The sequence below is a fragment of the Meleagris gallopavo genome, chromosome 1, assembly GCF_905368555.1.
Source record: "Meleagris gallopavo chromosome 1, MGAL_WU_HG_1.1, whole genome shotgun sequence".
Taxonomy (NCBI): Eukaryota; Metazoa; Chordata; class Aves; order Galliformes; family Phasianidae; genus Meleagris; species Meleagris gallopavo.
The window spans coordinates 73,011,970-73,037,377 of NC_139404.1; the positions used below are offsets into that span (position 1 = coordinate 73,011,970).

A 25,408-nucleotide genomic window follows, 5' to 3' on the forward strand; every position below is an offset into this window, starting at 1 on the left:
ATGCCAGGATAACTTAGGGTCTTACAAAGATAAAAGAAACAGTGACAGTTTCCTACTACTGAAAATAAAAAAGCCAAACATTGTAAGAGTTATAATTCTATACAAACAGAGAAAACTGTAGGATTCGGATTTATCTTCATGAGTATGCTAGCTACAGGAAATAAAATTGACTAATAACAATAAAAATGACAGCCAACATAAGTCACTTGAACAACTCAGCAGAGAAACCCATCGTAAAAAGAAAGAGCAGAGGAAGAAAAATGTCTGTCAGCTGTTCTTCACACACCTTTCAAACAAGCCAGATTAGGGATAGGTGAAACTAGAATGAGGCCACAGAAGTGAATGACCTAGAACTATTCCAAAGAGAATTTCTAAACCACTGAAACATGTCCAGGCAATTTACCCGTCACATGAACTGAATAATTTGCATTTTGCTTAACACCAAGCTTGCCTATAGGAAAGCACTGTCTACATTACCTTATAAGTCTTGCATGATCAGCATCTGTAAATAAAATAATTTACTTGACATTCTCATTTACTTGACATTCTCATCTCAGTTTTTTCTTTTGTTTTGTTTTTCTTTTTCTTTTCTTTTCTTTTCTTTTTTTTTTTTTTTTCCCAGCCAGGGAGCTTTCAAAGAATGGTTTTATAATTAAGGTATTGGGATTTTCTCACCAAATGTATACTTTGCTCTCCCTCATACCTAGCTCTGGGCCAGAAGGCAGTGAGACAACATTATTTCCATAAGAACAGTAAGACCACAAGGAGACTGAGGATGCAGGCATGAGTGGAAACTGAGGCATGCCAAACCTGCCAGCCCTGAAAGTCAGCACTCGCAGCTAGCCTGCTTTTTGCTCAAAGAGCTGCAGGACACCAGAGACACTCAGCATAGAACTCTCAACAAATCCTCACTCATTTCAGGTGATCAGTAATCCTGAGGCTGTTTTTAGATGTTTGGCTCTAACCTCTCTGGTATTCAAACACAGTAAGATAGTCTCTAGTCAGCATTATGATGTTCTACATCAAATTCAGCTCTCTGCAAATTACACAGGTAACTTAGATATTCTTGTAATCGGAGCTGTAACAAGATGGATGTGTCCATTACCTTTATGCCTTTTTCCATGGTTATACTGCTGTTACACCTGAGCATCACTGGTCAACTAGCACATCTTACCCCTATAGTAACACTGCTGAGATAGGAAAGCATTCCTTCAAAAATGGAGGGTGGAAACCATAGAGCTCTGGTTCATCTCTCTTAAAATCAGAGCTGAAGGCAGTGATAAGCTCAGAGTAGAAAACACATCTCCTTATTTATATTCCACTGCTTTAGCCTTAATTCATCCTTGTTTTCCTATTTCACTTTCTTGATGTTTTAAAATAATTCTGGTGAATATAACATGCTGCAGTGGTGTGGGGTGGATTACAAAAGAAGGGCAGTTAGTATTTGATGCCAGCTAAAAAGCAATGGGAGTCCATGAGAAAGCAAGGCTACAACAACATGGGTGGCAAATTTAGAGAACCTTGCCATTCTGCTTATGAAGAACTTCTGACAGGTTCTTGGCAATACCAGGTAAAGCATTTGCAGATAGACCAATAATCTTAAAAATAATAATAACAAAAATCCTCTCTTCAGTGGCTGGTCCTTGCGTTAGCCCAGGGTGACTCCACCTTAGGTCCATTGCTTCTGGTCACATGGGGAGCACAGGTTGGAAACAATTTGTCTGGGCTCCCCGAGCCCATCAGACCACTCCATCAGGTGGTCAATCACTAGTTCAAGTTGTGATGTAACACTTCCCTTATGCCTGTGTACTGCTACAATGCAAGCACAACAGCAGCACTTGCCCAGGAGAAAAAACCTCGGTACCATGGTGAAGATTGCAGAGGGAATTATGAGTTTTATGGTAGTTTAGTGTGTGTCATCAATTCAATTCCCAATGAAAGCTAATCTAATGAGGCCAGGTGATTCGAAGTGTAAGTAATGAGTTTCTGAAAACGTTTTCCATCATCTGGTTCAGTAGTGGCCAAAGTTACTTTCATTTAGGTGTTGGACTTTGCTCATTTCCTAGTAGGCAGACATGAAGGAACAAGTCGAAGAACGCATAAAACTTCAGTTCCTTTGGCAGATAAGAAATATTTAAGTGCGGGATTTTCAAACACACCCCAAACAACACAGTGTCGTACTCCTACTTCACCGTCATTTCCTCCCACTGTCCAGAGCTGCGAGTCCAAAAGCTGAGTTGCTCGAGCTCCTCACTCCCAGTAGCGGCTCCGGTTCCAACCGCAATCTCATGAGCCCTATTGCGGCAGTGTCACACCAGTGGTGGACGGAGAGGGCGCTGTGCTAAGCTCACACGCGCTGCTAGCCCAAGAATTCCACCTGCTCAGAGACGAGCGTTTCTGCGCACGCGCTAGCGCAGCGTTTGACCCTGTGTGTACGCTGTCTGGCGCGGGGAGTTGTGGGTGAGGCAAGATGGCGGCTGCTGTTCGGTACCCTTGGTCTTCTCGCGGCCTTTTGCTGCCAAGGACAGGTGAGTGTGACCGGCGCCCGAAAGCGATGCCGGCCGCTGGGCTGCCCTTCCACTCTCTCTTCTACGGCTCAGGCTGCGACACGTTCTGCAGCGCCTTGTGGGTGCATTGCGCGTTGCCGTGCCGGCCCCAGACTGTCGATCACCGTGGTCTTACGACGGCGGTCCCCGAAGAGGAATGAGGGAGCAAGCTAGCTTGGCCCTAGCGGGCGTTCGTGATAGGGGCGTTTGGATTTCTGCTTTCCCTCCTCATGACAGTATGCTTTGAAGCCCAGAGGTTTGCAGGGGGTCGGCTATGGCACTAGCTGTTGGCATAGCTGTGCAATAGGCTTATTTTTTACTGGAACTGCTAGCAAATAGAATGCTTTGGTACCAAAATAGAACGAATTAGAATTACATGGTTTTACTACGTATGCCTCTTGTAAAAAGTGGGAGAAAGCAAAATTAGTCGGGCGATAGAAGTTTAAGAGCGTAATGCACTTCTGATTGCAGCAGTGTGTCTTCAGGAGAAATATGGTTGTGGTTTAGTATCAATATTTTAACTCAAATCGGTGTTCATAAACTGGTTGAGATAAGGATTGTAAAAATAGGTGGAAATTCTAGTGATAGATGTATTCTGGTCAGTGATGAAGGTGGAATCCTGCAATTCTGGGGAGGGATCCCTGGGCAAGATTGAGTTATGTATGAGTGTAGGTCAAAAAGCTGTAAGCAGTGCTGTTTAGTCTGGAAATATTAACACGGGTTATGAAAACTGTATGAGGCTTTTAAGTTGTGTTGTTCTGTGTTTTTTTTGGGCTGCACACTGCACAGAAGGTCCTTTCCTGGTTGTAAATCTAGTGTGTCAGTCTAGTCTAGCTTGCTGGGTTTGAATTTCATAGATATCCTTAGAAGTCAACTTCTTATTTTCATTTTTAATTCTCTTTTTTAAGTGTTTCAGTAATTGAGCATGTGACTGTAGGTGGTGATAAATTGTTACAATTTTTATGTAATTATAGAACAAGAGAAGGTGTACACCACTAAAGAACTTTAGTGTAAGACAAGTAACAGATGTGGTATATACACAGGTGGGAGAAAACATGATAATAACTGGATATTTTTGATGAAGATAAGTTTTGCAAAAGCAACGGCAAAGAAACCATAAAGTAGTTGGAAGATGCTTGTATAAATTTTCCAGATTGACTTTCATGTTCTTAAGTGGATTGATCTCTTAAATAATAGTGTATTTAAAAGGTGCTCACATTGGACTAAAATTTTGTTTCCTTTACATTTTACATTGTAAGGTCTGAAATGTTCTTAGTGAAGAGTAACAAAGATAATGTTTGTTACTTTTTCTTTTTTTTAAAAGCTGTTGGAAAAGTCTGTGTGGACGAAGTAATGAGAACAACAATTGGTCATCAAGATTTTTTTTTTTTTTTTACCATCTTAGCATGCTTTGCAGCATTTTGGTATAATTGAAAGAATCCAGCTGGTTGTAAAGAACTTGATCACTTTATTTTTTTTCTTCAGCAGGTTTGCTTGTCCTAGTAATAAGTTAAATAACAAAAAAAAAATGCTTTTTAGAGCACTGGAAGAATGAAGGCAACAAGTTCATCCAGTTTCCTGCCTCTTGCACTTATGCTCAGTGGTCTTCACTTTCTGGGCACCCATTATGCTGCTATGGGCTTAATTCTGTACAGAGTATCCTGTAGACAGTCCTTACATATGCAAGTTTACTTTGTTGTTTTTTAAAAAGATTAAAAAATAAAAAAGCAAGCTCCCTCCTGAAGTGTTTCAAGCGTAAAAATTTGAAATTTTAGACTGATTATTTTTGCTTAGCCAGGAAAACTGCATAGTGTAGTACTTTCAGAAGTTAGTGAGACAAGATTTTATGAAGCTTTTTTTTTAAGGCACTTATACAAATACACAACCTAAATATATTTATATAATTTGTGTCGGATAACGTTGCGGCAATATGTCTTTAAGATGAGCACAAACTGAAACACAGGAAGCTCTATGAACAGGAGGAAAAAGTACATCGAGGGTGACAGAGCTCTGGAACAACCTGCCCAGACAGAATGTGGGGTCTCCTCTGATGATACTGAAATCCGCTTGGGTGCTTTCTGAACCTTCTGAAGAGAACCTGCTTTGGGGGGGGAAGAGAGTAGACTAGATGATCTCTACATATCCTTTCCAACCCCTATGATTCTGTGACTACTTTCCCTGTAATTCTCTTGAGAAGAACACAGAGATTTTGATAGGAAAGACAGTGTGAAGATAATCTGTGAATATGGCGCCAATGAATTAGCATGTGCCTTAGAGATATTGTCAAGTTTAATATGAACTTACTGCATTACTTGAGAAAACCAATGTGCTCTTTTGAGTCCAAATGTGTGTCTTTAATTACTTTGTTTCTTTTAGCGGGTGTCAAACTGCCTTTGTTTTGAAGTTGGAACTATGGTATCTTGTTTTTTCTGATTTGTAGGGTATTAAGATTGGAGAGAGACAAACTTTTGGGTACAGGTGCACCTTCAGGCACTGAGGTCTTGCTGGATTCTCTAGTTTAAATCCGATAACATAAATAACTTATCTCCAGATGTACCTTTTCTTTTTTTATTTCTTTATATTGTGCTAACAGCATTCATGCTGCTGTCTAACTGGCAATACCTAGCTGATATTGGACAAAATTAGCTCCTTCTATGTATAAGTGGATTTTTATTTTTTTTTTAATTTCGTAATTAATATCATTCTAACATGTATTAGGAAAAATTGTCCTGTTTTTTCAGTGGTTCTGGTTACTTAACCTTATGTTGGGAAGATTAAATTTGTCTGGAAAATGCCTTATGGGCATGATCTTTTAGAAGTTGGAAGGTCATTTACTGGTTTTCTTATTTTTCAGTGATAGCTGCTATAGTCTGGTCTTGTTAACAGCAGGATGTCTGTAGTGTGTTTGTGTACTCTACGTTTCATCTACTCCTTTATTTTTATGATCGTGAACACGAAGTAGCATTAAACTCTTCTAATTAAAAAAAACCTCTTGTAAGCAGAGTTTTTTATTTTTGGCTAACTTGATTGGAATGGACTTATTTCTCTTCAAACTTTCGTGGAACTTGTCAATTTATATCAACATCCCAGTGATTTCTGGTTTCTGTGGCTTTCAACTTTCCATAGCTTGTTTTTTGTTTTTTTTTTTTTTAACAACAAAAACAGCTTTGAGTCAATGCTCTGGCTCATTGCATCTGTTTATTTCCCTGTACTTCAGAGCTGTGATGTAGGAGGACTGTTCTTTCCTCTAACGTGAGTTTGCTGTATTTGGACTGAAGTAAAAAGTCTGGTTAACCACATCTAGAATGATTCTTAAGTATTTCTCATAATTTCCAGATCTAGGAACATACTCAGGTGAGGCCTACCTTTATGTAGCATGTAGTTTTTATTTGCTTAGCTTTTCTGTCTCACCTCATTTATCAAATACTTATGATAGCCAGTTAACTTTTAATTTCTGTTTAGGAGCCATTAGCTTTAGACTGCTCATTCTCTGTTTTAGTTTGGTCTTTTTTTTTCTTTTTTTTTTTTTAATCTGCATCTCCTTCAAGCTTCTCTGACCTATCCAGATGTCTCTGAAATATCCTGACATGGGGCATTCATCTAGCAGAGGCTAAATAAAATAGGTCAGTAATGAGGGAAGAAAAATAAAACCAAAACAAAAAACCTTTGGGTTGACACTGATAACTTTCAGTTTGTCTTACATGCTCTCCCCTTTTGTGTTGTAGGCTCTGGCATTTCTGCATTATCTGTGGTGCCGTATGTGTTGCAGCAGCACCGCCAAGTTCATCATGCGGTGATCCCTCATGGGAGAAGTGGACGATCCTCTGTTAGTGGCATTGTGGCCACTGTCTTTGGAGCTACAGGTTTCCTGGGGCGTTATGTTGTCAATCGTTTAGGTAATGTTTTTCAGGAATACCAATTCATAGTTTAAGTACTTAATCAAATGCCAGTTTTCCTTCAGGTTACAGAACAATCTAGAAGGCTGTAGCACCTTGGGTCTTAAAAATGCAACAATACTGAGATGTGATTCCTTCCTACTGTTTGGTCTGGTGAAGTGCCAAGATGTGGCGATTAGTGAAGACTGTTCTAACGTAGGAAATTCAGAAACATGAGGACTGTTGTTGTCATTAAGGTCAATCAGTCTCCTGTCAACGTTTTGCGGGCTGGTTCAGCCCAGTTCCATGACTAGTGGGGTGGGGGGACCCACACCTTGGGGGAAAGGGTAGAGAGGTGTGATCTGAGGAGAAACAAAACTAATTAACTGAAGAAGATATTGGAATGCAAGATAACACACTATAATACAATATAATACAATGTAATTAGAATTGAAGTTTATAAATAAAATGAGTAAGAGTGTCCGAAAACCAAAGGCCTTACTCTAATGCTGAAGCGAGATATCTAGCTGGGCTGAGCAGAAGAGAAAAGAGGAAGGTCAAGTGATCTTCAAACAGTTTTGTAACTTTCCCTCCAAGTGGAAATGGTAACAGAACAGCAAACAGTCCTCTGGGAGATGCAGTTCTTCTCTTCTGGGACATGTGCCTGGAACTGGAGCATTAACTCTTTAACTCCCAGTGCACTACATGATGTTGTGGTGTGAAATACCGATAACTCAAAATCATAAAACCATGACACCTTCACATACTATTTTTCCGGTATGTGAAATGCAACTCTGAGAAGACACATAATCTATATATGATTCTTTTGGTTTTGGCACTATTAGGAAATTATAGTTCAAATTTGCAGAAATTTGTTTGGAATTCTTATTTCTTTTTTGAATTTGAGTTTTAGGAAGTAACTTCTGCTTTTTTCTTTCTTCTCTCTATATCTTTTAAAAATGCAGATATCCTTCAATGTGGCATGTTTCTATGTGTTATAGTATATTTATAGCATACGCTGTTTTTGTTTTTCTGATTTACAAGCTTATTAGGTTATTCATTCAAGTATCTACTAGTTTAAGAATTGAAATAATGTTTTAAATTAAAAAAATTACTACTTTGCTACTTCTGGCTTTGCAGATAACTGCTCAAGATGGTTATGTTGTGCTTCAGTGGCAGGAAAAAAATGCTTTATATTTCTAATTTTATCTAATTAGGCACGTAATAGCTTAAGATAAACGATTTTTTTAATGCTTAGGTCGCATTGGATCTCAAGTAATCATACCTTATCGCTGTGATCAATATGACCTCATGTATCTGCGACAGATGGGTGACCTGGGGCAACTTCTCTTCTTAGTAAGTCTTCTGCTTTGGCTTAAGATCAAATATAATACCACTGCTCTACAAGATGGTCTGTTAATCATTCTCAAACTCAGAACTCCAGCAATTGTTTAGCCTCAGAATGGAAACGGTGTGAAAGTTTTCTTTGATTTGCCTGTTTACACTTTATCTCATCTCTTTCCCATCTGATTTTCTGCTTACAGGAGTGGGACTGTAAGGACAAAGATTCTACCCGAAGAGCCGTGGAGCACAGCAATGTGGTCATTAATCTTATTGGAAAGGAATGGGAAACAAAGTAATAACCTTTTTTCGTTTTTTTCCTTAGGTGAATAGATTTGCTACAGGTATTGATTTTTATTGCTACTTTTTTTTTTACAGTACGTGCAGTCTGTAGTGACACTGACATTATTTTTGCCATCTATGAAAAGGCTAATTGAAATATTGTATATACAAGTTCTTCCAATTTAAATGTTTAACGAGATTCTGCTGTTGAGAAGCATTTTTTTTTTCTGTAATTTTCTAGTATATCACTTCTGTTCCATTAACTGATAAATATACTGCTTTTGTGATGTTCCACAAGTGCCTCTTTATATCTGGCAGGGGTTTGCAGGTTTCTATGGGCTCCTTTATCTTCTTACAAAAGTGGGCTTTCATCTTGTCACTTTGGGGTGATGATTGACTGTAGTCTACTATAATAGGCTGTGATCAAGATTTTCCTGTTCTCTAGAAATGTTTAATTTATTTAAAACCTTGTTAGTACAGAACTGTCAAATACAAAAACAAATTAACTATGTTATTTGCCTTTGTATGTAATTTTGCTACTGTGGCAGACAATGAAGTGTTGGTCTCAATTTCATGGATGTTTACAGGTCTAAAGTTGCTATTGCACTTATTTTCTCATGAACAGTCATTTGATCATTATGTCAAGTTCTACAGTTATTTTTCCTAAAATGGCATATTTCTTGGCACTTTTTTCAGCTGTTTCTTATCTAGTCAAGTGTCATATATAACTTCTGGGAGAGCCTTTGTTACTACATTCAGACTTGTAATGCGTCTTCTTTTTTGATAATCTCTTATCTCCTTATCGCACTGTTGGAGTCTGTAACAGTTTAGTTGGGAAAACTCACCTAGTGTAACTTAAACTGAGGCTTTGTATATCTGATAGTGTTTTTGGGCTGCATCAAAAGAAGTGTGGACAGCAGGTCTAGGGAGGTGATCCTGCTCCTCTGTGCTGATGAGATGTCACCTGGGGTACTGCATTCAGGTGTTTTAGTCCTCAGTACAAGAGAGGGACAGAAATATTGGAGCACATCCAGAAGAGGGCTGTGAAAATGATCCAGGGGATGGAACACCTCCGCTTTGAGGACAGGTTGCGAGAGCTGGGTCTCTTCAGCTTGGAGAAAAGAAGGCTCTGGGGAGACTGGATGGCAGCCTTCTGGTTTTTAAAGGGAGTCTATAAGAAAGAAGGGGAAAGACTCTTCAGCAAGGTCTGTTGTGATACGAGGAAGGAAAATGGTTTCAGACTGGAAGAGGGGACATTTAGATTGAATGTAAGGATTTTTTTGTATGGTTAGGGTAGTGAAGCACTGGAACAGGTTGCCCAGAGAGGTGATGAATGCCCCATCCTTGGATATATTCAAGGTCAGACCAAGCCAGGCTCTGAGCAAGCTGATCTAGCTGTAGGATATCCCTGTTCACTGCAGGAGTGTTGGGCTATATGATCTTCATAGGTCCCTTTCAACACAAACGATTCAGTAATTTTGTGTTTTTAATTCATTTATATCTTGGAGCTAATAAAAGAAATAGAATGAGAGCAAGTGTCTGAAAAACAAAGGCCTTACTCTAATGCTGAAACAGATGTCCAATTGGGCCGAGCAGAAGAGAAAAGAGGGAGTGCTGCCTGATGTGTGAATAGTTTTATCTTTCCTCCTGAACGGAAAATGGAAAGTGAACAATGCAAAGTCCTCTGGGGTATGTAGTATATAGTTCTTCTCTTCTGAGACAGGTATCTGGAACTGGAGCCTTAACTCTTTAACTCCCAGTGTACTACATGATGTTAGGATGTGGAATACTGTTAACAAAAACCATAAAACCATGACAAGATAGGAAGGCCCTAGGGTGATCTGGATCTCTGGCCTGTGGCAAATTTTATGACCTTCATGAAGACCAAATGCCAGGTCCTGCACTTTTCTCACAACAACCCCATGCTATGCTACAGGCTTGGGGCTGTGTGGCTGGAAACCTGCATGGTGGAGAAGGATCTGGGGGTGTTAGTTGAAAGCCAGATGAACATGAATCAGCAGTCTCCAGGTGGCCAAGAAGGCCAATAGCATCCTGGCTTGTACCCGAAATGATGTAGGACCAGGACAGTGATAGTCTCTTTGTACGTGGCAATGGTGAGGCCACTGTATTTGTTTTGTGGCCCTCACCATGGGAAAGATGTTGAGGCCCTCAAGCACATCCAGAGAAGGGAATAAAGCTGGTGAAGTATCTGGAACACAAGTTATTTCTTCTCAGAAAGAGCGGGGAGGTGTTGGAAGAGGCTACCCAGTATGAATCCCCATCTGTGGAGCTGTTCAAGAAGCACATAAATGTGGCACTAAGTGGCATGGTGGTGATGGGTTAATGGTTGGACTGGATGATCTTAGTGGTCTTTTTCAACCTTAAAATTCTATGGTTCTGTAATTCATTCTGATTTGATCTTGCCAGATGAGGAAGCAGGGAAGTACTACTACTATAGTTGAGGCTCTCTATTGTGCTTCCTTGTCTCATGTAGTATATGAAGAATTCCTCGCAAAAGGAAACTTTCTAACAAAGTGCATAAAGATAGATTTTTGAAACATGTTCAGGTAATATGCGATGATTGCTACTGGTTAGTAGGCAATCGGTTGTACTGTTGGTTGCTCTTTAATTAAACTTGTTTTTGCTTTGTTTTAGAAACTTCAGTTTTGAAGATGAATTTGTAAATATTCCTAAAAGTATTGCCCAGATAACAAGAGAGGCTGGTGTGGAAACACTCATTCATATCTCTCACTTAAATGCTAGCATGAAGAGTCCTTCCAAATACCTGAGGAGTAAAGTAAGTCTAGAATTCTTTTGAATGTATTCTCAGGTGTCCTACTTTTGTCTTTTTTTTTTTTTTCTTTTCTATTTCAGCAGTGCTTTGGTGTTCTAACAATATAGTGTAGAGGCTGATTAAACCTTCTGGTTGTTTTTTTTTTTTTTTTTTTTTTAAAACTCTCCTCTGACACAAAGTAGAGAGCTGCTTCCTTTTTGAACTTTGATGCTTTTGATGTGCATCCATTCACTAATGATATTGCATTGTAACTCAAATAGAATAAATTATCTGTGTGTTTATGGGACTTTGGGAACAGTGTATGAGACTTGTTTTAGCAAAGCATCTCAAAGACCAAATAACTGATACCAATTGTTTTGTGCTACTACTGATGCTATGTCCTTGAATTTTATAATCAAGATGCAGTAAATTCTGAAAAGGTGTATTTTTTTTTAATATATTCAGTGTGGATCTAATTTATGTGGTCATTTTAATTGAATGACAGGCTGTGGGAGAGAAAGCAGTAAGGGAAGAATTTCCGGATGCTATAATTATGAAGCCCTCTGAGATGTTTGGGAGAGAGGACCGATTTCTCAATCATTATGCGAGTATGTATTCTTGAAATAGTAAAGCTCTCTTGTTTGTATACTTGTCTGTAGAGAACAGAGAGAAAAAGCACTCTTCTCTTAAAAAGTGGAGGTATATTTTTGTCATAAATATACTGTGTTTCATTAAGAAAAGATGTGTAACAGAAAAATAATAAATTTTCATCTTGTGATGAAATGGTATATCCTAAATTCTGAGTCTAAATGAAACTTTGCTGATTGGTGTTACTAACTACTACTTTTTATTTAGATTGTCTTGAGCTAAGATCTAGCCATTCTAGCTGAAATCAACTTTTCAGTTTGGTAATGCTGGAATGTAAGGAAGTCCTGTCCTGTTCCCAGCTCATATGGAAGCAAAAGTACTGACCAGTAAGGTTGCTAGACTGTACAGAGTAGAGGCTACTTCTCTTGCAAAATTGAGGTACCTCTTAACCATTCTAGAGGATCAATAAACATAGCCTTCCTGTGGTTGTTAAGAAAATTGAATGTGGGTGATGATTCTATCTGATTCTTTTTTAGTGTAATGTATATTGATTATTTGCGTACTGAAAACATTTACAGATTTCTTAAGAAGTTTTTTTCTACATTAGACATGCGCTGGTTTGGTGGTGTGCCTCTTATTTCTTTGGGCAAAAAAACAATGAAGCAACCAGTATATGTAAGTTTTCCTAAAACTAAGACAATTTCATATCCTGTTTGTTTTTTTCCCCTTTTTCTCTCCCCATAAATCACTTTTTGAAGAGGAGATTGTCAATCCACTCATGCATTCATGTTTTTTGTTGGTAATTATCTGTTTCTCACAGGTGGTTGATGTAGCAAAGGCAATTATTAATGCAGTTAAGGATCCTGATGCTAAAGGAAAAACATATGCCTTGGCTGGGTAGGTTACTTTTCTGGTTCTCATTTAATAATACTAAAGTACTGTAGTACTTCTTTCTGGTGGTGTTTTTTTGACATGCTGCACAGTATATGCAATTTCTCTATTGTGCGCACACACCTGTAATAAATTCCACCTCTTTTTTGGGAGGAAAGATTAGTCAAGCTTTTACTGTGAGTACTATGAAAATCATACTTTAGGTCTTGTTGCATTTAATGTTATGTATATGCACACAGAAATAGTCAGCCTTTACAAATCATACCAAACAAAATAGCTTTGGTGAAAACGCTTCTCAAATGTAAAAATCACCTTGAATAGTCACTACTGAATCCCTTGGTGTATTTATGTACGGAAGTTCCATATCATAAATCGGAACAGGTCATTAGCAATAAAGAAAAATCATCTGACAAATGCTGTGGATCCATTTTAATATATAGTACTAGAATTAGTCTCCATCCAATATATATGGTGAAAGGTGCATTAGATTCATGGATGGGGAAAAAGAACAACAGTTGCTAGTAAGCCAAGTTAGAAGTTGATGCTGATCACCTATTTTTTTTTTTTTCTTCAATTGCTCAGATACATCTTCCTATGTTATACTTTGAAAATACACTTGATACTGTTTTGCAAAAGGCTTTTTTAAGACTTTATTGTTTTTTCCATATTCATTTTGTGGAACAGTTACAGTGGGAGCTCATTATTCCTGTAGTGCAGAGATTATTTCAGATTCAGATACTGTTATGATGTAACTTTGTTCAGGACTGTAAATGTTGAAGATGTCCAAGTAGTCAGGTTAAGTGTATAATATGTTGGTGTTCTGAAAAAGGCAGAAACTTTTCAATTTCTTTTTAGGCTGAAGAACTTCTCAAAAACTGATAAAGAGTAGGAAGCCTATTTCTTAAAGGACTAACAGCAATGATAAGGTTAAGTAACTTGAATTTGCTTTTAAATCACTAGGTCATAATCAAAGAGAATAAGTATGTAGGTATTAGTAAAATGTAACCAATGCAAAAACACATGAAGTGTGTGATACATCTTTTGAGCGACTGTTTTATTTCTAGCAGGCAAAATATGGATTAATGCATATACAAAGCTGCCTGTCACAAAAGGAAGGAGAGACTTCTTTTTAGCTTCACTAATGTCTCAGCAGAAGTAATTCCTGTAAGAACGGGAAAGATTGAGAACTTGAGAGCTGCTCACTAAATAGAATAGTATTTGCAGCCAGGGCAGTTGACTGACCTTTGAATGTATTCTTACAGTTTAAAAGTTTCATTTTTTTTTATCATTTTACAGAAGATGAGGAATTCAAGCAAGGGTGCCAGGCTCCCACTGCAAGGAATAGTTTCAGTCACCTACCAGTGACTGAAAAAGCTTTGAATAACTAATAGCTTAAATTGAAGACTCAAATTGGTGCTGGAAAACCATAGGAACTCTACAGCATAAACCTTGACTAAAGCTGCATAAGGCGTTTTTCTTCCTTTTTTTTTTTTTTTTTTAAGGTGTTACTAGTTTGAATTTAAAATACTGATTTTTGTAATAGAACATTTTCCCCTACTACACTCCTGTCTTGACCACGGCATTGTTTTTTCTTCATCCACTTGTAAAATCTTCTATCTTGGATTCTAACGCTGTAGAACTTGCTGTATGCTAGTATTCTGTTTAGTGTAATGATGCTTGAATGCAACTTTTTTCTTGCTGAAGTTGCGTTGTTAATGTTTGGTATTTTGTAACAGAATAAACAGAACAGTATTTGCTTGTTTTAACATTTTTTTTAAGTATAGTTGTATTATATACCTGCACATGGTTTTTAATTATCAGAGCGGAAGTAAAATTGGCTTTTTATGTTATCTTTGTATATGTATGAGAATGTTACAATGTAGAGGCAAAAAACTTGATTTCTGATGATACTCACCAGAAGGTGAAATCTAAACAAGAAAGGAATGGGAACTCTCAGTGGCTCCTCTAAAACTACTACACACATGCAGGAGATTCTCTGCTGCCTTACTTCCATTTTCAGAGGGTGAATGCATTCTTTTGGGAAATGTATCTTGCTCATATTTTATATGTGCCCCCTCTCCTGGGGATTAGCCTAGTAAAGACTATGAGACTACTTGCCAGTTACTATCAGGAGCAAAACAGTCTTAACTAGGGAAAAACTAATTGGTTGTCAATTAAAATAGATTGCAGTAGTGTGAAGTAAAGACAACAAAGCAAACAAAAAACTGTACTATCTTTCCTTTTCCATCTTTTCCCCAAGGCTTAGCTTCACTTTCAGCTCATGTATCCCGTGTTGTACTGGGGAGTAGGAATGGCAGATCAAGTCATTCCATAACAATTCCTTTCTGCCATTCCTTCCGCCTCACATTTTTTTTTCCTCTTCCATCACTGTGGTTTTCTCCACAGAGTGCAGAGGTTCCAATGCCTGGAGCAGCTCTTGCCCCTCTCTGACCTCAGTGTTTTTTCTGCTGTTTAGGACACGTTTATTCTTTTCCCCCCTCACTCCTCGTACTGCACTGCATGAATTTTCCTTAAATATGTATTCCCAGAGTACCACTCAGCTGTGACTGGATTTGGCTGTGTCTGGCATGAGGCAGCCTTTGAACTTTTCCCCCAGAAGACATCTCTACATCCCCCCTGCTGCCAGTGCCTTGGCAGGAACATCCAACACAATAAAACAATCTTGCAATGTATATATTACTCTCGCACTTAAGCTTTTCTGACTTAATTCACCCATTTCAAACAGTGTAGAATATTGAGAGTCAAATTTTTTTCCGCTTTTGTGACGAAAATGACAAGCTTGGCTAATAATTGAAATGGAAAGCAAGCCCTTGATTGGCTTGGGGTGACGGGGATGTTTTTCTGATTTTTTTTTTTTTTTTGTCTTGTGTTGCAAATATTTAAGAATACATGATTTACCCATAATGTTTGTTTTTTCTTTCAGACCTAATAGGTACCTGCTGTATGACATGATAGAATACATCTATGCAGTTGCTTATCGAACCTTTTTTCCGTATCCACTTCCACGTCCTCTGTATCAGTAAGTGGAACACTTCAGTTACTAAGAACTAATCAAGCAGCGTAAAAGCATAAGTAACTATTATATTGCTTGTTTAGTATTAGCATTGTTAATTGCTATTTATTGTTGTAGGATAGTGGAAACTAGTTTTGCATAAGTGCTCATTAATTAATTTTGAGTCTTCTATCCAGCCACAAGCCTGCAGCTGATGAGCTAGTGGATAAAAAGTGAAGTTGTAATGAACTTAACATAACTGTTTATTCCAGAGGTATTGAATGCCCTTGCTTTGGCTAAACCAAGAAATTTGTAAAAGGTCTTAAGTAGAGACAATCAGTAGGAAATTAATTGAAATTTAGTGTATCACAGGGAAGATCTATGTATGCTACTGACATTTTTCTACAGCTGTTCAAGGTGATGCTACTGTCAGCTCCTGGCTTGATTTTTCTAGTTCAGCCCTTTATATTCATTTCAGCCAGTAACAGAGGTAAATTTGTAGTGAGTTGTTGGCCTGGAAATTTGAGCAGTATGGTTGTGAGCATGCATCTTTTCTACAGTGTGAGGAAAGTAGCATCGTTTAAAAGATAGTAGCTAATAGGAAGTGGTAAAGGAAAGGTGCGACATTACTTCAGTTTATTACAGTGGATGAGTTCTGAAGGCTCCATTTGCAAGTACTGAACAACAACTGCAGCTGTATGTTTTGTCCCCTTTGGACACTGAAGGGAGAAACTGATCTGCAGAATCATGACTATTGAGAAACAACGAAAAAGTGCAGTGAAAGTCTGAACCTGGGTTTAGTCATTAAAGTATAGTCAGACATGCTTTTGAAGAGCTATGTGAAATAGTAAATTCTGTTTCAGAAGCTCACGCTTGGCTTGATTGTGATATGTTGATGCTTTGGTACTCATTCTACTCCATTTTAGTACAGTACTAATTGAAAACCTAAAAAGGTCACCTGTATTAGAATCCTTCTACCATTCAACTAATAATTTTGTAGCAAGCAGTTAAAGTTACAAGAAACGCAGCTGAGAAAGTGCTCACTCCTTTAATTTGTAACTTGTAAGAACAGCACACTAAGTATGAAATTTTTACAGGTTCTTGTTTTCTTCTTTGTATCTTGGTAATAACTATACTTTTTCAACACTTTCTGATTGCAGTTTAATTGCAAGATTCTTTGAGATGAGTCCATTTGAACCATGGTTAACTCGAGACAAAGTAGACAGAGTAAGTGAAGGTCAACCTTCAGTTTCTTCTTGGGGAATGTTTCCTTTTGTGTTTGTAACTTTTATTTCTAGCTTTGTATTGAAAGGATGCTCAAATGTGTACACATCACATATTATAGTATTTTGGTCAGTTCACTGGCTAAAATTTGATTATGTAAAATTAATTTCAGACTGAACAGTGAACAAGAATTTAAATCTTATGGAGGTATTTTTGTGTAACTTCATTAAAAAAATGATTGAGTCCTGCAGCACAGCTGCTGCAGCTGCTGTTCTACAATTTCACTCTTAAATTATTTGTCCAGACCCATTACAGAGCAGAGGGATACACTCTGGAGTGCAGTCTGGAGATTCCTCTGGTGTAGTTTTAGAATGGCTTACTGAGAGAGAGACTGACTGGAATTTTTTTTTATGAAGGTATTTTTAGGATGTAGTCTTTCTGCTATCATTAGTGGAAGAAGAATATTTAACATTCTTCACTAAATATGTTTAAGAAAGCAGTAACAACTGTTGAGAGCATTTTATAGCAAGAAGTAACATGGTAGAATGGGGAAAGGGCACAGTATTCTAAGCGTTAAAAATGGTAAAAGCTACATACTTTGATCCTCTCCTTCGTCTTCATGATCCAACACGTGCTACTTACAGGTAACTAATCAGTTTTTCTAGATCTATCTACATTAAAATCACTTTAGCAACTGAAGCTGAACTGCACTGTATACAGCCAAAATTCATGCTTGTTACTTGAGTACATAATGTTGAAACTTCATGTTTTTTCCCTTAGTTCTCATAAAACTCATAATTCTCAGAGTGTATGAATGGAGGTGGACAAAAAACTTGTCAGTAGCATATTGTATCCTTATAGCACTATTTCTTAAATTTTGGGGCAGCCATGTATTTGGGAGAACTTTTATATATATAAAAGCAAAAGCTTCTGTATATATACAGATGCTTTCTGAGTAGCTGTAAAGAATTTAAATTCCATGTTTGCATGTATCTTTATATAAAATAAACTGCAATTTCTTACTTTGTTTGGAAATGATTGTGAAAAGATATGGACAGTATGTATAATAAAGGAATTAAACTACTACTTTCAAATCGCTGAGAATTCCCCCAAGCTAGAGTTGGGATTGTAGTTCTTCTGACTATAGGATGTAAGCATAATACTTTCTGAAAGCTTCAGTTGTACCTGCTTTTACAGTTCATACTTAGGTTTCATATAAGAAACCTTTAGTGATTCACCATAACTACTGCAGTTCAGTTATAGCACGAGTAGTATAAAAAGGAGTTTCTCTGTGTGTCTCCTGTGCTGGATTGTTTCCCTGTTTTCCAGGTTTTGATCTTTAAGTGATATATACAAAATTAGATCTGACTGATTTAAAAGACTTTTTGAGAAATAACAATGTGAAAGAACCTGGTTTTATAAGGGGCAAATCATTTCTGTTTTGAAAATAAGGTATATTTGTGCAAGTATTTGTTTGGGAACGGTTGAGTAATGGCCTGAAGTATTGATTGAACACCTAGACAAAAGCCCCGAGAGCACAGGTGAAGGTGACCTTCTGGTCACACACGTGATTAGACATCATTTTAGGGCTGACTGCCACAGGGGAAGGATCTCTTTCTGGAGATCCCTCCTTGGTGAAGTTTTCCCTTGCAAACCTGGAATCTTCTTACTTTCCTTTATAGCACCTTTCTATCATGCTGGTCCTGTCATCACACCTCTGTTGTAAACCTTTTCCATTGTATTGATCTTTCCAGTTACTACAGTACTGTAGAGAAGCTTGTTCTAAAACAGAAACAGAGAAGAGCAACCTGTGAAAAGTACATGCTGAATTATTATCTTTTAACAAAACAGGATGTAAAGGCATAAATGTACAGTAGTTATACATACACAAATCGACTAATTTTATGGTTATAATTCTGTAATCTTCTGGGTACGTAGACCTGATGGAGAGAGAATAAAGAAATTTTCTGTATGTCTCAGCTATTTAATCACAGAATCACCAAGGTTGGAAAAGACCTTCATGATCATCCAGTCCAACCATCCACCTATCACCAATAGTACTCACTAAACCACGTCCCTCAACACAAAATCCAAATGTTCCTTGAACACCTCCAGGGTCGGTGACTCCACTACCTCCCTGGGCAGCCCATTCCAGTGCCTGACCACTCTTTCAGAAAAGTAGTATTTAATCCTGAGTCTAAATCTGAAGTCAGATTTCTCTTTGCTAATGGTTCAGAAGATCTGTATCTCTTATCTAGATATACTGGATACTTAATACCTCATTTAAGTAGATCGCTCTGAAAGTAATGTCTCCAGTTTATTTCCATGGAAACTACAACAGATACTAAGAGCATAATAATACTGTTTGGTAGAGCCAAGTCTCAGCTACAAAATACTGTTCTTTTCAAAGTAGTCACCACCATTAGCAATGTATCGTCATCAGTGATGATCAAGAGCCTGTAGACTACTTTTGTAAAAGATCTGTACCACTGAAGGTGACCTAGTACCACTGTGCTAACATCCACTGTTTGGTCTCCGTAAACATTCAATAAGTATCAATGAATGTCAGTGTGTGCTATTTTTCCTGCTTGGAGCAATTCATTGAGATACCTTTCCCCTTCTTATGTATTTCCATGTCAGACACTATTTTATCAGAGCTCCTCTATGCTGCCATCTGTCACGTGGCAATGTTGGTGGGAAAGTTCAGCTTCTACTGCTGTACCACCAACATCCACCTCTGATGCTGTAATAAAATAAATAGGAGGCATTACTTTCAAAGCAGTCCTTGTAACGCAAGAGGTAGGAATGTATTGTATTGCAGGCTTTTTTTTAGGGGAGCTGTCTTTCATCAGCAGCCTTGAAGCTGCATTTAAATCTCCAAAGAGCTACCACTTGTAGATGATGTTTTTAGACACACTTATATGTTTTTAGTACCAGAGCTTTATGCTACTGTATGTTCATGAATGTGACCTCAGGTGTAACTACACAAAACCTATATAAAACTTTTTTTCATAAGTGAATAATTGCATTGAGTATAATGTCCATTTTATTAATTCCCTCACTTTTTTTTTTTTTAACCTCTCCCCTCTTTTCCTTTCTTTTCAAAGTTTCACACAACAGACATGACATTGCCTGATCTCCCTGGTTTGGAAGATTTGGGTATTCAACCAACATCTCTAGAACAAAAAGCAATTGAAGTTCTTCGCCGTCACCGCAGATTCCGCTGGTTGGATGCTGAGCTGGAGGAAGCAAAACCAGCAAAGACATATCCAATGTAACAGTTGCATAAGTGTTTACTTAACACTTATTAAACCATCTCTGTATGACCTAGCTTTTTGGAGAACTGTGTACATACTAAGTAAAATATTGTAATCACGTAAACTGTTTTTTATCGACAGTGTTGTCTTTTTAATTACAGGAACTCTAGTTGATACGCAATTCTTGTCTTTAATAGATAATGAAAGCAAATTTACACATTATTTACTTAGTTATTGAGTATTAAAATATTTTGATGATTGGGAGTGGGAGAGGAGGCTAATCACATTAGCTAGAAGAAGTTGAGGTTTGTATGGAAGCTGGTTTTTAAAACCAGATTGAGAACAGGGATGAAATGAGTGATGAAAAAACTTGTATTTTCACCTCAAAGCTTTCTACTTTTTGCCTTTGTTGGAGGTGACAGTAGGCGGGAAGGAACAGGGGCGATCTGGACAAATATAATGAAGGTATGAAAGGTGGAAGCCTAATGGTGGAGTAGAAATCTGAGTAGAAGATTGGAACTGAGTCAGTGGTGAAAACAGAGTAGGAAAAAGAGTAGACAATCTAAAAAGAATAAGAGGGTAAAGGTTAGGGAAAGCACAGAAGTTTCTTGATTAAATCATGATGTTTACTGGAGCCAAGGATCAGAATTTCGGTATTTCTGTGTTGTTGCCAAACTACTGTCAAACTCTTGGGCAGAGTATTTCTTTAATTTCAACAGCTTCCACCTTTTCCTCATCCCAAAAACCTACTGCTGCTAATGTCAGTTTTTAGAGGAAGTAGGATCTTGAGACAAAAATATTTTTCCTACCATATGTTTGATTTGGCCTTTGTTCATAGGTTATTGTTCCTCTGATAACGTAAGTTCATTCACTTTAAAATAAATCTGTCAGTTCCATAAGAAAGCTGGACAATCTGAAAGTGCATATTGTTAATAATTTGATTCTTATATTATTTTTACTTGACTACATGTTTTTTTCTTTGTTAGTGCTCATTTAATGTGCGGCTTGTATATTTTGTTTGCATATTGCTGTGAAAACTGTTGTATTTTTAAATTGTTTTACGATCACCACATAGAGCACAGGAATATGGTACAGCCTGAGCCGCAGTGACCATGCTGTAGTTGAGTTATGCTCTGGAGGGATATGAAACAAGCAAAGAGTAAAATTAGGAAGGTAAACTTCGGGAAAGCTAACTTCCAGCTCTTCAGGGAGTTAGTCTCCTGGGAAATTGTTCTCATAGGCAAGGGTATGGAGCAGAGCTGGCAGATTTTTAAGGAGGCTTTCTTCAGGATACAAGAGCTCTCCATCCCCAGGCTTAGCAAGTCTGGAAAGGAAGGCAAGACAAGCATGGCTGAACTGGGACCTGCTGGTCAAACTGAAGAACAAGAAGAAAACGCACAGGCAGGGGAAATTGGGACAGGTAACATGGGAAAAGTAAGGGACGCTGCTAGGCTGCATAGGGGTGGGGTTAGGGAAGCCAAGGCTTCTGCAGGTATCTCAATCGGAAAAGTTGAGGAGGGTGTAACTTCCTAGTGAGTGAATCAGGCAAAGTGGTAACAACAGACAAGTAGAAGGCTGAGGTACTTAACTTTTTTGCCTTGGTCTTCTCCGGTAACTGCTCGCCTCACAGCCCTCATGTTTGGTTTGGTGGGAGAGAATCAGGGAAGAATGCCCCTTCTGCTGTAAGCAAAGATCAGGTTTGTGTCCACCTGAGGAACCTAAATATTCTGCGGATTTCAATGATACGTGTTTGTTTCAGGGTATGCTTGGATCTGAGAGACAGGATGTCTCAGGAGCAAAGGCAAGCAAACAGTGCACTCAGAGCAGCACAAAAGCTTATGGGTTTTATTCAACGTACACTCATACACACCCAGGCATCAATTTTAGATAATCCTCTAAGTGGGAAGCAGAAGCTCCCTAAGCAAATGCAGTATTACTTACTGACCCCTGAGAGAACTGCAAATAGCTGAAAGAAGAGAGAAGGAACGTGCTGGCAGTGGATTCAATAGGTAATGCTACCAGGGTGTCCCCTGCTTCAAGATGTACTTTTCATCTTCTGCCATAGCCTCTCTTTTGCTTTTATTCTCCCTGGGGTCTGTGGGTTTTTTTTTCACTTGCATACTGTACCTGTGCAGCCAACACGTGATACAGAGCCCAAGTGGAACACCTGCTTGCAAAAAAAGTCTTTGCAAAAAACAAGATTAACTACCAAGGTCAGCTCTCTCTACAAAATGAGATATTTATGGCTTACAGCCACAAATATCAGTTTCCTTAAAACTGTCAGAATACTTTGTTCCATCCCTGGATCGTTCTTCAGCCAGGGCCCTTTAGGTCCCCAACACAGCATCCCAAAGTCCTAAGGGAATTGGCTGATGTAATCACCAAGCCACTCTCTATGGTATTTGAAAAGTCATGGCAACGAGGTGACTGGCAAAAAGGCGACATCATACCCATTTTTAAAAGGGTAAAAAGGATGACCCTGAGAACTACCAACCTGTCAGTCTCGACTCTGCCAGGGAAGATCATGGAACAGATCCTCTTCAAAACTATGTTAATGCACATGGCAGGCAGGGAGGTGATGTGGGACAGCCTGCGTGGCTTCAAGGGCAAATCCTGCTTGTGGTTTCCTATGATTCTGTCACTGCATCAGTGAACAAGGGAAGAACCACTGATGTCATCTATCTGGACTTCAGTAAGGCCTTTGCCTCAGCATCCCACAGTGTCCTCTCCAAATTGGAAAGATACGGATTTGATGGGTGGACTGTTCGATGGATGAAGAACTGGGTGCTGGATTGAGTCCAGAGAGTGCTGGTCAATGGCTTGATGCCTGGATGATGATCGATGATGAGTAGTGTCCCCCAGTGATCGGTGCTGGGGCTGATACTCTTTAATATTTTCACCAATGACATTGACAGTGGAGTTGAGTGCACCCTCAGCAATTTTGCTGATGACACCACACTGTGGGATGCAGTCAACACACCAGAGGGACAGGATGCCATTCAGAGGGACCTAGACATGCTCGAGCAGTGGGCCCAGGTGCACTGCATGAGGTTCAACAAATCCAAATGCTAGATCTTGCACTTGGGTTGAGATAATAACAATACAAGAAATGAAAGGATTGAATGCAGCCCTGCAGAAAAGGATCTGGGGGTACTAGTGAATGGAAAGCTGGACATGAGCCAGCAATGAGCCCTTGCAGCCCAGAAAGCCAACCATATCCTGGGCTGCATCTAAAGAAGTGTGGCCAGCAGGTTGAGAGAGGTGATCCTGTCCTGAAATGCCTTTTAATTTTTAATGTAATTATTTTTTTTCCCAGTCAACATATGACTTTTTGGTTATCACTTGAATCTACAATAGCATTACTTGTCATGGTGATGAAGCACTGAAACACTGCTCAGAGAGGTGATGGATGCCCTGTCCTTGAACAGATTCAAGGTCAGGCTCGACTATGCTTTTAGCAAGCTGATCTAGCTCTAGATGTCCTTGTTCATAGCAGTGAAGTTGGGCTAGATGTTAAGCGTCCCATCGAAGTGAAATGATTCTTTGATTCTACAAACGTGTGAGAAGGAGGTGATTGCAGGGCAAGCAGAAAAGATGTGGTGTTGCTGTTTTTTGTTTGTTTGGTTGGTTGGTTTGGTTTGGTTTTGGTTTTTATTATCTTCCTTGGAATAAGTCGTATCATATGTCATACCAAGGTGGCAGAGAGCTTCCATTGATTTCAGTGCAAGTTGCATATGAAAATTCTCATGAAGAATAGAGTGGATACAATCTAGTTTATTTTGGTGTTAAATTTTACGTAGGTAAGCAACAAACAGTCGATCCCACTCTGAATTTCCATTCTGATTTAGCAGTGTATCCTGTGGTAGCATGGCTGAATATGTTAACATAAGAATTTCTGCATTGGGTCAGACAGTGATCTATTTCTTTTTCACTTTCAATAGTAGGTGTCCGGAGTGATATGCTGGATCAGAACAATTAGATTGATACTGTGGGGACTTTTCCCCATCTTCTAGTAATCTGTATCTTGAAGCCTTCCTTAGCAAGACATTTAATAGTTCTTAATGGATCAGCCCTCTATTAATATGACTAATTACTTGCTAAATCTTAAGAAAAAAATGTATCACTTGTGATTTGTTGGATCTGCAAGTTCAAAGGCATGAATAATGTTTCCTCATTTTTTCTTGTCTCATTTGATTTGGTTGCTTTTGGTGATCCCTTTCTCTTACATTTCCCTACTCACCTCCTTTACAACCATTGAGAATCTGTAAGTTTTTTAGTTGTTTTTCTTTATTTTGCACTTTTGAAGTTATGTTATTCTGTTGATCTATACAAACTGCTATCTCTTGTCCTGTTAGATACTTTGTCTGATTGGCGGTGGGTGAGAGAGAAACTGCATATATTATATCCAAAGGGCAGACTCTTTATGGCCTTAAAAGAGTGCTTCATGATGTCTTCAGTGACAGTTTCATGTTTAGTTTCACATTTTTTTCCCTAATAATTCCTAACATCTGTGGTGGTTTTTTTTTTTTTTTTTTTTTTTTTTTCCCACTATTGAATATTGGATGGTTTCATGATTATCATCAGGACAAAGTGGTGGGAAAAAAAAAAAAAAAATCAGTAAACTAAGATTCAATTTCACCTATGATTTTTATCTCTACTCATTTATCAAGAAGATCTTTCTTATCCTGTCTTTACTTTCTCAGATTCTGCAATAGTTTTTCTGCTAATCTTCAATTTGCAATTTCTGGAGAGCCTTTGTGAATTTAAAATCTGGAGGCAAAAGATTATCACAGTTTTATAGAGTGTGGTTGAAAGTGGTGTGAAAAGAAGGTCATGTTGTTTTCTCCTCTGTCCACCAGAGGTCATTGGTCTTCAAGCACAATGTGCACCTCTACATGCAGTTCACCGTTGCTCAGACCTTTCTGCTCTGACCAGAAGGCTGTCTGAAAACAGATTTTCAGGTCAGCCCTCAAACTGTGCATAAATAAATTTAGTCGCATAATACAGGCGCAATACATGGCACAGCTGTCTATAGAAGAAAGGGAATTTGCTTTTGTCCTTTTCCATTGTGTAGTCTGAATGTGTCATTTATAATGGGAAATGGAGTCTTGCTGTAGGGCTTCACTCTTCTGATCTAACAAACAGCCTACCTTCAGTCCCCTCTAGAGGGCCTTGAGGAAGTGAACGCTTAGTAGCACCTTTTTTTTTGTGGACCAGATGAATAGTGTTTGTGTGGCTGTGTATGTATGTGAATATCTGTACTTAGAAGACTAGAAGGTTAAAGACTAATAAGGGCTGAAGAAGTGGCAATTATACTGACATTCATGTTATTTACCTCTATGTATGTATCTATATACACACCCTTGGACAGTCTGAGGGAAAGTATATTGTTTTCCCCGGGATTGAAAAGGAAAAAGGAAACAGTGTATAGGCCACTAAAACACTGCATTCCACCTTCAGCCCTCAGCTAGTCAGAAAGGAATCATTTAGGTACGCTTTTTAATGCAGGCATTGGTCCCTGGAACCAGGGAAATTTCTTCTCATACATTCTTTGCGATACCAGCCACACTGTCATTAGGAATGTCAATAAACATATATAGGATAAAGCTAACACACCC

General features: G+C 38.4%; 1 protein-coding gene across 1 annotated transcript; it reads left to right on the forward strand.

Annotated features, from left to right (window-relative positions):
- Positions 1–2,373: 2,373 nt before the first annotated feature.
- NDUFA9 (NADH:ubiquinone oxidoreductase subunit A9) lies at positions 2,374–19,914 on the forward strand. The gene is made up of 11 exons (XM_010716570.4): positions 2,374–2,528; positions 6,272–6,442; positions 7,680–7,777; positions 7,966–8,057; positions 10,700–10,841; positions 11,323–11,425; positions 12,013–12,080; positions 12,226–12,302; positions 15,241–15,336; positions 16,470–16,536; positions 19,641–19,914. The coding sequence occupies exons 1-11, from the start codon at positions 2,471–2,473 to the stop codon at positions 19,809–19,811; spliced, it is 1,143 nt and encodes a 380-aa protein (XP_010714872.1). The 5' UTR covers positions 2,374–2,470; the 3' UTR covers positions 19,812–19,914.
- Positions 19,915–25,408: the final 5,494 nt, after the last annotated feature.

What these genes read in the sequence shown, in the direction of transcription:
- NDUFA9 (XM_010716570.4), top strand. Translation starts at nt 2,471, where the DNA reads ATGGCGGCTGCTGTTCGGTACCCTTGGTCTTCTCGCGGCCTTTTGCTG. An exon ending in TGGGGCAACTTCTCTTCTTA is followed by an intron (nt 7,778 to 7,965) that starts GTAAGTCTTCTG and finishes TTCTGCTTACAG; the next exon opens with GAGTGGGACTGTAAGGACAA. An exon ending in CCAAATACCTGAGGAGTAAA is followed by an intron (nt 10,842 to 11,322) that starts GTAAGTCTAGAA and finishes ATTGAATGACAG; the next exon opens with GCTGTGGGAGAGAAAGCAGT.